This window comes from Xenopus laevis, chromosome 1L (genome assembly GCF_017654675.1).
Source record: "Xenopus laevis strain J_2021 chromosome 1L, Xenopus_laevis_v10.1, whole genome shotgun sequence".
In the NCBI taxonomy this organism is placed as follows: Eukaryota; Metazoa; Chordata; class Amphibia; order Anura; family Pipidae; genus Xenopus; species Xenopus laevis.
In genome coordinates this window covers 205,098,226-205,113,035 of record NC_054371.1, presented here as the reverse complement: position 1 = coordinate 205,113,035, position 14,810 = coordinate 205,098,226, and the positions used below count along the sequence as shown (strand labels likewise).

The 14,810-nt window shown below is 42.9% G+C and overlaps 1 protein-coding gene across 1 annotated transcript in view; it reads right to left on the bottom strand.

Annotated features, from left to right (window-relative positions):
• LOC108718137 (protein SREK1IP1) overlaps positions 1-14,810 on the bottom strand; it is a 41,716-nt gene that overhangs the window by 25,756 nt on the left and 1,150 nt on the right. Inside the window, exon 3 of the mRNA XM_041585092.1 lies at positions 6,702-6,792. Within this exon, the coding sequence (XP_041441026.1) occupies positions 6,702-6,792 (91 nt within the window). The remainder of the gene's footprint in view (positions 1-6,701; positions 6,793-14,810) is intronic.

Here is a 14,810-nt window from a genome sequence, read left to right as displayed (position 1 = left end):
CAGCTTATCGCCCATGTATGTGGCCCTTTGTCGGGCCTATGCAACCATATCTGGCTGAAAAATTGGCCACATGTCAGGCAGGCAGGCTTGAAAATCCTGTTGGGATCAGTGCCGCATTGGCTCAATGATGTGGTCCTCTCCTTGATGGCTTGTGCCCACCCCTGGGCATAACAGAGAAAGGTTTTGTGACGTTCTGATACAAGCTAATTTTTCAGTGTATGGTTAGCTTTATTCTGAAGACACCACATTCTCGAGTAGCTAAGTGGTTAATGCATATTATATAGATTATTCTAGCATTACTTCATGGATTCCTTTGGAAGCAAAAAAGCTTTCGGTCTTTCGGTACTTACATTAAAGTGACTGCACATGCAAAATTCTCCTGCCAAAATACTGTGGGTATAGTAGAGGGGAATAACATCTTAACTAGATTTCGTTTTATTTTAACTAACAAAAAATAATGGAATCAACCTCTGGGTAACCTTAAAGCGATAATTATCATAAATGTTGATAAAGGGCAATATTTATTCTCATCTTTCCAGACAACAATTAAAATCAACCCCTAAAAACAAATGCAGTACCAATAAGAGGAGGGGCTCCTCACTAACATTCAATAGATTGAACAACCCTAAACCATACATTGTCTAAACCCAGTGTACAATATACATTACATTAGTATCAGTATAAGATCAAATAGTCCCAAAATTCCTGAAGCCAGGTTTTGGCACTCCTGTACAAAGCAGAGTTGGCAGCTTGACTGAAACAAAGCAAACCTGTTTAACATGAATAGTATACATATTATAAACCCTTAATTTAGTACGACATATTCTTAGACTATTTGCAATTGGTTTTTATTTTTTATTATTTGTGGTTATTGAGTTATTTAGCTTTTTATTCAGCAGCTCTCCAGTTTGCAATTTCAGTAACCTGGTTGCTAGGGTCCAAATTGCCCTAGCAACCATGCCTTGAATTAAACAAGAGACTGGAATATGAATAAGAGAGGCCTAAATAGAAAGAAGATGAGTAATTAAAAGTAGCAATAAATATAAATGTGTAGTCTTACAGAGCATTTTTAGATGGGGTCAGTGACCCCCATTTGAAAACTAGAAAGAGTCAGAAGGCAAATAATTCAAAAACTATAAAAAATAAATAACGAAGGCCAATTGGAATGTTACTTTAATTTGGCCATTCTATAAAACAAAAACTTAAAGGTGAACCACCCCTTTAAATGAAAAACAAAATAAAATTAAAAAGCTTCTTGGTCTACATTTATAATACTAACGTTGAATCCACTCTCATTTTTACTCTTTTTCCATTTCAGAAAGATGTTACACTCGGATTGTTGTGTTTTTTGGAAGAACTATCTTGACCTCGCTATTTTACAAGAAAACTCCATTGTCTATAATAGGAATAGGAACAGGCATGTCAAGAGTATAAAGGCTTTTTGAGTGAATAGTCTTATCACCACTCGAGACTCCTGCTGAACTATATACTGAACAAAATCACATCAATTTCTTGGAAAAGGCCATTAACTGCCATCAAGCATTGTAGATAAAAAAAAAATAGCTAGAAAATCATTTCTCCCTCCCCTACGGTTTCTCTTCGTTGTTCTCTTTATTTTAGTTGACTGAACAAAAATGCAAACAATACAGAATTCTTTTTTGCATACAAGTTTTCTTGCTAGGACACTGTCTGACTGCTTTTGGATTTCTGTTTTTTTATAATATCCAGAAAAGAAAATTACAATCTACACATTTGTGTTTTTTTATGATGGGGACTGTCATAATACTATGAGTGTGTGCCAGCATGGTTTTATGTGTAATAGATATTGCCAGACTAACTTAATTTCTTTTTATGAGAAGGTAAGCAGGGACCTCGATTCTGGGATGGCAGTGGATGTGATTTAATTAGACTTTGCTAAAGCATTTGCTTTACAGTGCCACACAGGTGGTTACTGGTTAAATTAAGGAATGTTGGCCTGGAACAAAGTATTTGTACCTGGATAGAGAACTGGCTAAAAGATAGACTACAAAGAGTGGTGGTAAATGGAACATTTTCTAATTGGACCAGTGTTGTTAGTGGAGTACCACAGGGCTCTGTACTAGGTCCCTTGCTTTTCAACTTGTTTATTAATGACCTGGAGGTGGCCATGTTTCTATTTTTGCAGATGATACTAAATTGTGCAGAACTATAGGTTCCATGCAGGATGCTGCCACTTTGCAGAGTGATTTGTCTAAACTGGAAAACTGGGCAGCAAACTGGAAAATGAGGTTCAATGTTGATAAATGCAGGTTATGCACTTTGGCAAAAATAATATAAATGCAAGTTATACACTAAATGGCAGTGTGTTGGGAGTTTCCTTAAATGAGAAGGATCTCGGGGTTTGTTGTCTAATTCTGGGCAGGGTCATTCTGTGGCTACTAAAGGAAATAAAGTTCTGTCTTGCATAAAAATGGGCATTAACTCAAGGGATGAAAACATAATTATGTCTCTTTATAGGTCCCTGGTGAGGCCTCATCTGGAGTATGCAGTGCAGTTTTGTCTCCAGTCCTTAAGAGGGATATAAATGAGCTGGAGAGAGTGCAGAGACTAAGTGCAACTAAATTGGTTAGAGGAATGGAAGACTTAAATTATGAGGGGAGACTGTTAAGGTTGTTTTCTCTGGAAAAAAGGGGACATGATTACACTTTACAAGTACATTAGAGGACATTATAGACAAATAGCAGGGGACCTTTTTACCCATAAAGTGGATCACCGTACCAGAGGTCGCCCCTTTAGACTAGAAGAAAAGAACTTTCATTTGAAGCAACGTAGGGGGTTCTTCACAGTCAGGACAGTGAGGTTGTGGAATGCACTGCCAGGTGATGTTGTGATGCTGATTCAGTTAATGCCTTTAAGAATGGCTTGGATGATTTTTTGGACAGACATAATATCAAAGGCTATTGTGATACTAAACTCTATAGTTGGTATAGATATGGGTATATATATTTTATGTGAAAGTAGGTAGGGGTATGTGTATGGATGCTGGGTTTTCATTTGGAGGGGTTGAACTTGATGGACTTTGTCTTTTTTCAACCCAATTTAACTATGTAGCTATGCCAATTTCTCCGATAGCAGAATTAAATCTAATTTATTCTATGAAATAGTATAATTTGGAAATCGCGTTTCAACCAGTAAATCAACAAAAACAAGGATTTGATTGGCTACTATGGGTTGTTGCCCAGGTGCAAATCTGCCTAAGTGACCATGCACATGGGACACCAATTTTTTTCCAACCAACCTTTTAGAACCCTTGAAATGCCTTCTAACTTGCAAATCATTTAAATGTAAGAGGTAGAGAGCACCAGTGGTGCTAGGAGGCCTGGATTTACCACCTCCCTAAGCAGACATTAAGGGACAGATATATTAAGGGTCGAATTGAAAATTCGAAATTTCTATTTTTTTTTCATGGTCAAAACTGTCAAAATTCGACTAGGGAATTATCCAAACTCAATTAAAAAATTGATTTTCAAGATTTATCATACTCTGGCCTTTTCGAATTAGACTATTTACCACCTAAAACATGACAAATTCCTGTGTAAGTCAATGGGGCAAATTTACGAAAGGGTGAAGTGACTAACGTGACGTCATTTCGGAACTTCCGAAATGATTTACTAAGGTCGCTAGCGAAGGAGATAGACTCTAGCGCCACTTCGCTCCCTAACGCCTGGCGAATTTGCACTCTGGTGAATGGACGTAACTACGCAAATTCAGTAAGATGCGGATTTTACTGAAGGTACCAAGCTTGCCTTCTCCAACTCAGACCAGGCGAAGTGCAATAGAGTAGATAGGACTTCCTAAAAAAAAAGTTGAAAATTTTGTCCCAATTTTGTCTTTTCCTTTTTTCAGGGTGATAGGATTATTTTTTGGGGGTAACCAGCTTCCCCCCTACATTTCCTAACATTTGGCACATAAACTATACACTGGGCTCATGTGTAGGGCAATATAACAACTTTATTTAATTTTATTAAGGTTTCCTGGGTTTGTGTAGTGTAATGTATTTGCTGCAAATTAGCCAATGCTAGCGCAACTTTGCTTCGTTTGGTGCAGTGACACTAGCGCAACTTCGCCAGCGTTGGGCACCCTGGGCGCAACTTTGGATTTTAGTGAATTAGCAGTCCTGGCGAATCTACGCCTGGCGAAGTGTTGCACTGTGAGAGAAGCCGTCGCTGGTGAATTTTCAGAGGTTAGTGAATTTGCCCCAATGGGAGAGGTCAAGTGACCAATTTGAAGATGTTTGCAGCCTGCCTGACATTCGAGTTTTTTTTTCCGAGAAAAAACCCGAACTGAGTTTGGTCGAATTAAAATCAAATTGCAGTTTTCGGCTCAGTAAAATTTGTCTGAGTTTTACATATTCAAATTTTTTAATAAGTTACCCCCAAACTAATTTCACGTAAAATCGAATTCGAGTTAAAAAAAACTCACATGAATTCGAAATTCGACCCTTGATAATATGCCTCCCAGTAAAGGGCTCCCTTGTGCTTAACAGCACTGCAGCCTGCACTTAGCACTGGTTTTGAATACAGCACATGGAGAAGAGTATGTCAGGTACAAAAAATTGCTATGGACATGGGTCCTAAGGGGTGAAATTTTGTTCCCTAAGAGCTCTAGTACTGGTGCTAGGGGCAATGCTAGCTGTTTAAGAGTGTACAAATTCTGCAAGAAGTTAAGGTGTTAATACAAAAGTCACCAAACATCAATAAAAATGCTAATTTTTTTATAGCGAAAGGCACTGTTCTCCCATTAAATATTTATTGACGGATATGGAGTTTTAGATCCGTATGTTAAATATTTATGAGTGTGAAAGCTGCACTGATTGATAATGATATGAGGTTCCCCCGTGCCTAGGTGTGTGTAATTGTGTCACGCTGTTACACGGGCTAAGTTACTAGCTGAAAGGCAATATTAATATGAATATAATAAGAAGTAACAGTGCATTCTTTCATTCGATTATAGTAAACAGGCAATCCTGGCTCAATAGGATTGCTTATTATGTTAGGTTACTGCACAGAGATCTTAATCCAAAATAAATTAAAATGTGTTTGTAATACAAGTCACAGGCAGTCTCATAAATGAAAGGATTATTTGGTGCACAAAACAGGAATAGATATATGCAAAAAGGTCCTCTGATGAAGCTTCCAATGGCATGGCGACACGCGTTGGGTGCCAGGAGCCCAGGGACCACGAAGCATTGAGGTAAATTTTTACATTTGTAGAAAATTGTGGATGGATTATTTTGTGCACCAAATAAACAGATCATGTGTGAGACTACTTGTATTACTATGCACCATAAGATATGTGGTACAAAATGATAACGTCAGAATGAATTGGACAAACCACTCATGCATAAAGAGCTTCTATTTATCAGTGAACTCTTTTCACTATTGGTTCAAATCTTCAAGTCAATACCTGGAAACTTGACAAGTGACCAGTAGCAAGATAGGAATATGAAGGGGAAGAATAGGAACTGTAAAAAAATACCTATTTTCTGCAAAGTGCAACCAGTGCAGCTATTTATACTTTTCATTTCAGGATAGTTCCCCTTTAGGTGCCATCAAGAGCAATGATGACAAACTTGATACCTTTTTACTGCCCAATGTAAAAATGACGATGGCCAAGCCAATAGCATTAGCGATTAATACTACAAATGCTTCTCCATCATAAATTATAAAAATTATAAAATCTTAAAATATAGAGGCTGAAAGGAACAAAGAGTCTAAAAAAAAGAGGCAATAATGGTTACAGATGCATGTATAGTTTTCAGAAGATTAGCAGACTGAAGTATGCTTTTAATGGACATTAGAATTCCTACAGCCTAATGAAGGGTAAGACAGTGGGGCTGTCACAATCGGTACCCAAAATCCAGAACCAATGCTAAGGCTCCCTGGTCTCGGCTCTTGCTTCTGCCTTTAACAGCCGCCTTTCACCTCGGGAGGAGCCCTAAGCTAATTGGATGCCGCCAGGTCTTATTAAGAAAGGAGCCAAGCTAACGGTTCTGGACAAGCAGAGGGACAGGATCGATAGCAAAGTCTTTTTGGGCAGAAGGTCACAGTTCAAGGAACAGACAAAAGCGTAGTCAAATCAGGCCGGGTCAGTTACGGACAGAATACATGCGAAGTCGGACAGGCAAGGGTCAAAACCAGAAGATCAAATCAGAAGAGTCAAGCCAGGCACGGGACGGATAACAGATTTCGGAATAGGTCGGATAACAAGCAGAGGTCGGGATCACAGAAGTCAGCAAAGTCAGGCAGGCAGGGTCAAAACAGGAATCAGAATACAAACAGAAAAACACCCAGGAACTCAGAAATGGAACCTAACAAACGGGCAATAAGTTTGGATCAAAGGCCCCTTTAAATATTTGAATTTGGCGCAATGACGTCACGTGGCCGGCACGTAAAATAAGGAAGTGTGCGGCCACGTGCGCCATAGAGAAGCCGGCGCAGGAACCGAAAGGACTAGGGCTGCGGGCGTCCCCGCTAGACCACCAGGGTAAGCCCTTACATTAACCCCCCCCCCTCGAGGAGGGGCCACTGGACCCCCAGGCTTGTCAGGAAACCTGAGGTGAAATTGTTTCCGAAGACGGTCAGCCCTTACATCAGAAACAGGAACCCAAGAATTCTCCTCAGGGCCGTAACCCTTCCATTGTACTAAGTAATGTAACTTACCCCGCACAAGGCGAGAGTCAAGGAGTTCTTGGACTACAAATTCAGGCTGACCTTCTACCAACACTGGGGGAGGAAATGATTGTTGACAGATCTGGTTTTAAGAGAGACACATGAAATGAATTAGAGATCTTAAAATTATCAGGTAATTTGAGATGAACAGAAGAAGGATTGATTATTTCAATAATGGGGTATGGACCAATAAACCTAGGTCCCAACTTGAGTGAGGGAACCTTAAGTTTGATATTTTTTGTGGATAACCATACCGGGTCTCCTGATACTTGGGTGCCTCCCTACGAAACCAAATCAGCTGCTTTCTTATGAGCTACCATAGCTGCAGAAAGTGAATCATGTACCCCAGACCAGATTTTGGCAAACTGCTTAACAGAAGAATTGACAGAAGGTACAGAGGATAAGGAACCAGAAAAAGCTTTTGGGTGTAAACCATTAACAATAAAAATGGAGATTGACCAGTGGAAGCATGGGATGCATTATTATAAGCAAATTCTGCCCAAGGTAATAGCTCAGCCCATGAGGATTGGTTGTCAGAAACATAGCATTTTAAGAATTGCTCAAGGGACTCATTAACCCTCACAGTCTGACCATTGGTTTGAGGGCTATATGCGGTAGAAAATGACAAATCAATCCCAACCAAAGAGCAGAATTTAGAAACAAATTGTACCCCTCTGTCGGAGATAATATTGACTGGAAAACCATGTAATTTGAAGATATTAGAAATAAATGAAATGACTCATTTTGCTGAATCTATCCACCACTACCAAAATTACTGTCCTCCCTTGAGATGGCGGGAGGTCAACTATGAAATCCATAGACAGATGAGACCAGGGTCTGTCAGAAATAGGTAATGGCCTTAGTAATCCCTGCGACAGGTTTCTAGAAGATTTCGACCTCTGACAGACAGGACAGGAATTAACAAAATTGTTTACAGCCTGTTTGAGTGAAGGCCACCACACATTACGAGACAATAACATAGACGTTTTAGAGATACAAGGATGTCCCGCCATTTTAGAATTGTGAGCTTCACTAAGAACCTGTTTCCTCAAATCCTCAGACGTCCCTGCGCTGGGCGTCCCCGCCTGGCCCTAGTCCCCACTAGACCACCAGGGTAAACCCTTACAGGGGCTCATTTATAAACACTGGGCAAATTTGCACCTGGGCAGTAACCCATAGCAACCCCTTTTTCAAGCCAGATGCAGGTTGAACAAAGAAAGCAATCATTTGAATGGTTGCTATGGGTTACTGCCCAGGTGCAAATTTGCCCGGTGTTTATAAATGAGCCCCAGGTAGCAATACAAGCCTAGACCTGGTCAGGCAGATCGGCTGGTATTGACTACTCTAACCAACTGACTAGACATGTATATCAGCTCAGAGGGCAGTTTTGACACATCTATTGGATTGCAGTTGTTCTATAAAAACTAAAAACCTTCTTGGTGGGAGGATGTTGCATCAGAAGATAAGGAAGAAAAAAAGCAGCAGCTTCTCTGGGCTTTTTAGGCTATATTGCACAATAGCCTTTTTGGCCTGAACAAAGGAAAACTGTAAAATTGGCATTTATACCCTTAAAGGAGAACTAAACCCCATGTAACAAAAAAGCCCCCCATAACTGCTTGGCATTGCCCCCCCCCCTCTCCTCGCACTGTGCATTAGTAAAAAAAAAAACAACTGACCACTGTGCATTAGTAAAAAAAAAAACAACTGACCTTAAAATGCAGAGTAGCGGAATTCCAGGGCACCATCTTCCACCGTTTTGTATTGTTTCAGAACTCAATGCTGATTTGAGCACATGCAGTTGAAGGTGATTCCTGACTTGGCCCAACTCCACATGCTCCCGCAGGCTTCGTGACGGCGTTGAGTCCAAAAAGAATACAAAGTGGTGGAAGATGGTGGCCTGGAGTTCCGCTACTCTGCATTTTAGGGCCAGATTTTTTTTTTACGTTTTTTTTTTAACTAATGCACAGTGCATGGAGGGAAAGGGTGGGGCAATGTCAAGCAGTTATGGGGAGGCTTTTTTGGTACGGGGGGTTTAGTTCTCCTTTAAGGGTATAAATGTCAGAGATTCCCTACCACACAGTTGAACTGAAGAAACTGAACGTTTTTAGAAAGTCCCGTTGCTTTAGACTTAAAGTGATTCTGACAGCTGTAACTTACGAAAATTGAACTTCTCTAATAGTCTCGATATTATTGCCCTTCCACTGTAAATCCATGCTGCTAAGTATAAACTTGAGGACCTGTTTGCCGAGTCTGTAAAGGTGGCCATGATGACTGCGCTTTCTTTCTGTTTCTGCCTCTATGTTATCACGTTGCCTTACGATTTTGAATTGCGCAAGTGATGATCTCCTCCATCCGTGGCTTCAGTGAGGGCATGACGTTGAACACTGCCAATTTTACATTGAAATGCCAGATTTAACCGCCATTGAAATAGTCTCCTTTATCGTCACTAATTGTTCAAACAATAAAGACTGAGCAGTGTGTTTAGCTTGCAAATAAACGTATGTCTTCACGAAGGATTCGACCGTATACCGAACCGGTTTTACTTCCTTGTTTTGTGACAAAAATTCACGCAATTTCCCTCTCCGCCCCTTATTTGCATATGCAAATTAGGATACGGTTCGGCGGGACAGAAGGATGCTGAAAAAGGCCGAATCCTGAATCAAATCCTGGATTCAGTGCATCCCTAGAACAAAGTGATCTCACTATACACCTATTAGCATTCACTATACACCTATTAGCACTATTTTGGATTTGGCCCAACCCCAGAATCCTTTGCGAGATATTCGGCCGAATACCGAACGGAATCCTAATTTGCATATGCAAATTAGGGGTGGGAAGGGGAAAACATTTTTACTTCCTTGTTTTGTGACAAAAAGTCATGCGATTTCCCTCCCCACCCCTAATTTGCATATGCAAATTAGGATTCCGTACAGCCGGTAGAAGGATTCGGCCGAATCCTGCTGAAAATGGCCGAATCCTGGCTGTATCCCAAACCAAATCCTGGATTCTGTGCATCCTTAACACCTATACCTTTAACAAATGAAACATTTTATAAAAGGCTACTTTTTACTCTGCGTTGCTCTAAAAAGTTACCCTGAACTCATGTTAGAAAATAAAAAGTGGATTTAAAATGGCTGGGCCTTTCTCATAACTTAAAAAAGCAGTGGGCATAATTAATTATTGAAGAGGCTTACTGCACAGATAACAGGCAGACATATATAGTTGAGTAAGAATACACATGCCGTAGCATAGCTAGTCTGTTGTGGTTGTTCTATACTGACTCGAATAATGGCAATAGAAGTGGAGGTACTTAAAATGAAAATTTCGCATTCGTTAGCTAACAAGTGCGGATCATGTGACTAGACGCAACCAGCATGCAGTGGGAATGCAGTGTAATAAAACCTACCTGCCCTGGTGGTCTAGTGGGGCGGCGGGGATACCCGCGGCGCCACCATCGGTGGGGACGCCCACCGCGTGGTCCTCTTCCTGCGCCATCTTGCCTTCCTTAGGGCGCGTGTGGCGCGCCTGCGTGTTGTTTATAGGCGCAAACACGCCGAATTTCCTGGGGAGGGGGGGGCAGCAGCAACTGCTGTTGCCTCAGGCGGCAGAGGGGCCAGGATCGCCGCTGGGTCTTTTGCACCCTGCATTACTGATTTCATTTTATTTGACCTTGTGCTGCAGTGTCATTAGCAGTAGTGCTTTGAAGGCTAAATATTCCAACGAAAATTGCACTAAGAGCACAGCACAATAATCAGAAGTATGAAAGGCAGATGAGAGCACTTGTCAGGAGATTGCTGTGCTGTTCTCCTCATTGTTAATTGCTTACATTATTATCAATCCTTTTATCTGTGTTATTTTCTGTGCATTGTTGTACTGCTGCTTTCTGCTGGACAAAATGTGCATGCTGCACACCTCTGTTCTTGTTAGTAAAGTTTTTCCTCTCAGGGGCGTGGTTTTCTGCAGCTCAGTCCTTCTCACTTCCGGCAGCCATTTTCAGTGCCTCATTTACTGTGTGACTGGACATTCAGACATTTTGGGCTTGTGAAGGCATCAGTTTTTGACCAGCAGTTAGCCTCAGGAAAGTCATATACAGGACAGTATTGATACCACTACTACAGACAGTATTGCATCACCGTTTATTGCTGTATTCTGGATCAAATAAACCCAGGCTGATTTCATCCCTGTGTCTACGTTTGAATCCATCCAACCTGAGCGTCTGCCGGTCCGGTCTGCCCCACTGCTTGGATACGAAGGTAGGAAGTCACACAGCTACTGTTAGTTATACCTTCATTCGCCTTCATGTGGGAACAGAACAATTGCTGCTGCTGCTGCTGCTCTCACACAAAATGCAAATAAAATCAAAAGAAGAAGAAGCGGGCTGTGACTTTATGCTTTACACCGCCGAGCAGGGTCCTTGCTAATTCCACAACCAGATCCAGGTATTTTTAAAAGGAAAAATCATTTCTGTCCAGGTCCCTCTGAGCCTATAAATAAAACAAAAAAAAGACTGCTACAGCTCACCGTTCTTCCCTTAAATCCAGGTGCTCTGTTGACAGTGTCCCCACTGTGGATACGGCAAAACTCAACAGGCAGACGGCACTTCTGGGGTAAGGTTTATTGGGGTCACTGCTGTAAAAACCTAACGCGTTTCGAGAGTATATCCCTTAGTCATAGGCTAAAGCCTATGACCTATGACTAAGGGATATACTCCCGAAATGCGTTCGGGAGTGTCATTACTGTGATAGGATTATCCAAGGTGTCATGCCTTGCTATCTTCAAAGGAGTGTCCCTTGTCTTTTAGGTGCAGAAAGACAGCTGAGTTTTTTGCCCTGTAGGAACCAACACCAAAAGAAAAACAACGCAATGTGGTATACGGAGTCCAGTGTAGCGAGGAGTGCACAGATCTATACATTGGGGAGACAAAACAACTGCTCAACAAGTGAATGGCTCAGCATAGGAGGGCGAACTCTACAGAGCAAAACTCAGCTGTCTTTCTACACCTAAAAGACATTCCTTTGAAGATAGCAAGGTCCAAATTTTGGATAAAGAAGACCGCTGGTTTGAATGAGGCGTAAAAGAGGCCATTCATGTCAAGGTGGAGAAACCATCCCTGAACAGAGGCGGGGGTTTTGACACCACCTGTCTGCTACATACAATGCTCTTGTAACATCTGTACCCCAGCGGTTTCAGAACACTTCACACATCCATTCATGCAAACTCACAAGTAACACCTGTATCTAGGAGTTGCATGACACATTGGACAATCCTATTACAGTAACTACACAGAATCAACACCTCTGTGAATTTCTTCAGATGTCACCAGAGTGACAATGTGCCATTATGATTGGATTAGTGTAAGAGTTTATATGCCGAGAATTTCCCACACCAGTCAGTTGAACGGAAGAAGTTGCTCGGATGAGTAGTGAAATGTCTTCAATGATTACTCATAAAGCAACAAAATCTTGTTCACCATTTTCAGTGTTCAGGAAGGTGGGACAGAGATGTCAGGGAGATAGGGCAGTGCCAACAGGGGCAGAAAGTAGGGATGCACCGAATCCAGGATTCAGTTCAGGATTTGGCATTTTTCAGCAGGATTTGGACAAATCCAAGCGCCTGGCAAAACCGAATCTGAATCCAAGGGCCTGGCCAAACCAAATCCGAATCCAAGCGCCTGGCCAAACCGAATCCATGCACCTTGCCAAACCGAATAAGAATCCAAGCACCTGGCCAAATCGAATCCAAGCACCTGGCCAAACCGAATCCGAGCGCCTTGTCAAACCGAATCCGATCGCCTGGCCAAACGAATCCGATCGCCTGGCCAAACGAATCCGATCGCCTGGCCAAACCGAATCCGATCGCCTGGCCAAACCGAATCCGATCGCCTGGCCAAACCGAATCCGATCGCCTGGCCAAACCGAATCCGATCGCCTGGCCAAACCGAATCCGATCGCCTGGCCAAACCGAATCCGATCGCCTGGCCAAACCGAATCCGATCGCCTGGCCAAACCGAATCAGTATCCCAGTGTCTGGCCAAAGCAAATCCGAGTGCCTGGCCAAACCGAATCCAAGCACCTGGCCAAACCAAATCAAAATCCGTGTGCCTGGCCAAACCGAATCCAAGCGCCTGGCCAAACCGAATCCGAGCGCCTGGCCAAACCGAATCCTGAAAGGTCCTGAAAGCAGAACTAAACCCCCGTTAAATGAAAAAAACCCATACCCTTCCTTCCATTGCCCCCCCCTTCCTGCTTTCGCTCTCCATAGTACCTTACTTGAAAAAAAAAAAAAAAGGTGCCCCTGGAATTAACGTTGGCATATTCATGCAGAGTAACACAGCGGAGCTCATGGGCACCAACTTCAGTATCTTGGTTTTCTTTGGCAATCTTCTGAGCTTCCGGCACATGTGCAGTAGACGTAAATACCAGACTGGCCCCAACTGGGCATGCACTAAAAAGCTGTGTCAGCGCTCATTTACACAAGGAATCCGAAGATACTGAAGATGTCGCCCATGAGCACCACTGTGCTACTCTGCATGAATATGCCAACGTTAATGCCAGGGACATTGTTTTCAAGTAAGGTACCATGGAGGAAGAAAGCAGGGAGGGGGCGAGTGGAGGGAAGGGAATGGGGTTTTTTCACTTAACAGGGGTTTAGTTCTCCTTTCAGGACCAGATGAGAGCTGCCGGCTTAGGAAAACTTGCTAAAAGATAGGGGGAAAATGTGTTATACTGATCCCGGCCCTAGCTGGCGATTTACCCTCTGGGCCAGCGATTTACCCTCTGGGCCAGCGATTTACCCACTGGGCCAGCGATTTACCCACTGGGCCAGCGATTTACCCACTGGGCCAGCGATTTACCCACTGGGCCAGCGATTTACCCACTGGGCCAGCGATTTACCCACTGGGCCAGCGATTTAACCACTGGGCCAGCGATTTACCCACTGGGCCAGCGATTTACCCACTGGGCCAGCGAATTTCCCACTGGGTCAGCGAATTACCCTCTGGGCCAGCGAATTACCCTCTGGGCCAGCGAATTACCCTCTGGGCCAGCGAATTTCCCTCTGGGCCAGCGAATTTACCTCTGGGCCAACGAATTTACCTCTGGGCCAACGAATTTACCTCTGGGCCAACGAATTTACCTCTGGGCCAACGAATTTCCCTCTGGGCCAGCGAATTTCCCTCTGGGCCTGCAAATTACCGGCCAGGAGGCAACCCTAAACACAGGATTTATTTGTTTGAGTCTTTGTGGAGGATACACTACACCAGGGCTGTCCAACTGGCGGCCTGTGGGCCGCCCGCGACCCCCCTCATGTGGCCCTCCATATCAAAGTCTGCCTGCTGTGTCTGTTTACCATATGTAAGATTTAAAAGGTATCACTACAGACATTTACTGGCCCCTGCATTGTCTAAACCTCAAATTCAGACTAATCCCCTGTATTGTTCACACCTGTGATCCCCCTGTATTGTTCACACTTGTGACACCTCTATTGTTCACTCCCCTAAAGACTGTACTGTTCACACCTGAGACCCAGACTGAAACTGCCCACATTGTTCTCCTGTTCACACTTTATTCAAAATGCTAATGGGGCACCAGCACTGTGTCACTGTATGTAGTACATATTAGACTGGTCCTGATTCCTGTCTCCTGCTCTGTTCTGTCTTCCCTATGCTCCCTGTGTGTGTCATCCTTAGGTATTTGTTCTGGGGGTTTGTTAGCATTTGAAAATTATTGTTAGTTGGCCCTAAGGTGTTTAATCATATGCTGGGGTACTGTATTATACACAGGGGAGGAGGAGGCATATGGATTTATGTCTTATATGACTTAGCTTTTTTCACATATGAGTGACATCCTTGCCAGGGCAGGCACAAGGTAGTCCTTGTCCTAGTCCAAGGCAACAGCTTCACTCAGTATCCCCTGTCCTGCATTACCATTTACCTCCTTACCATAATGGTTTTTAAATAAAGAGAGCAAGAAAGTGTACAACACTTTTTCATTTATATTACTGCCCCCTGTACCAGCAAGCTCAGCAGCCATCTATCATACAGCCCTCCTGCAGCCACCATATTGCCCCCAATCTTTACCAGTGTCAGCAGCAGCCAAAAAT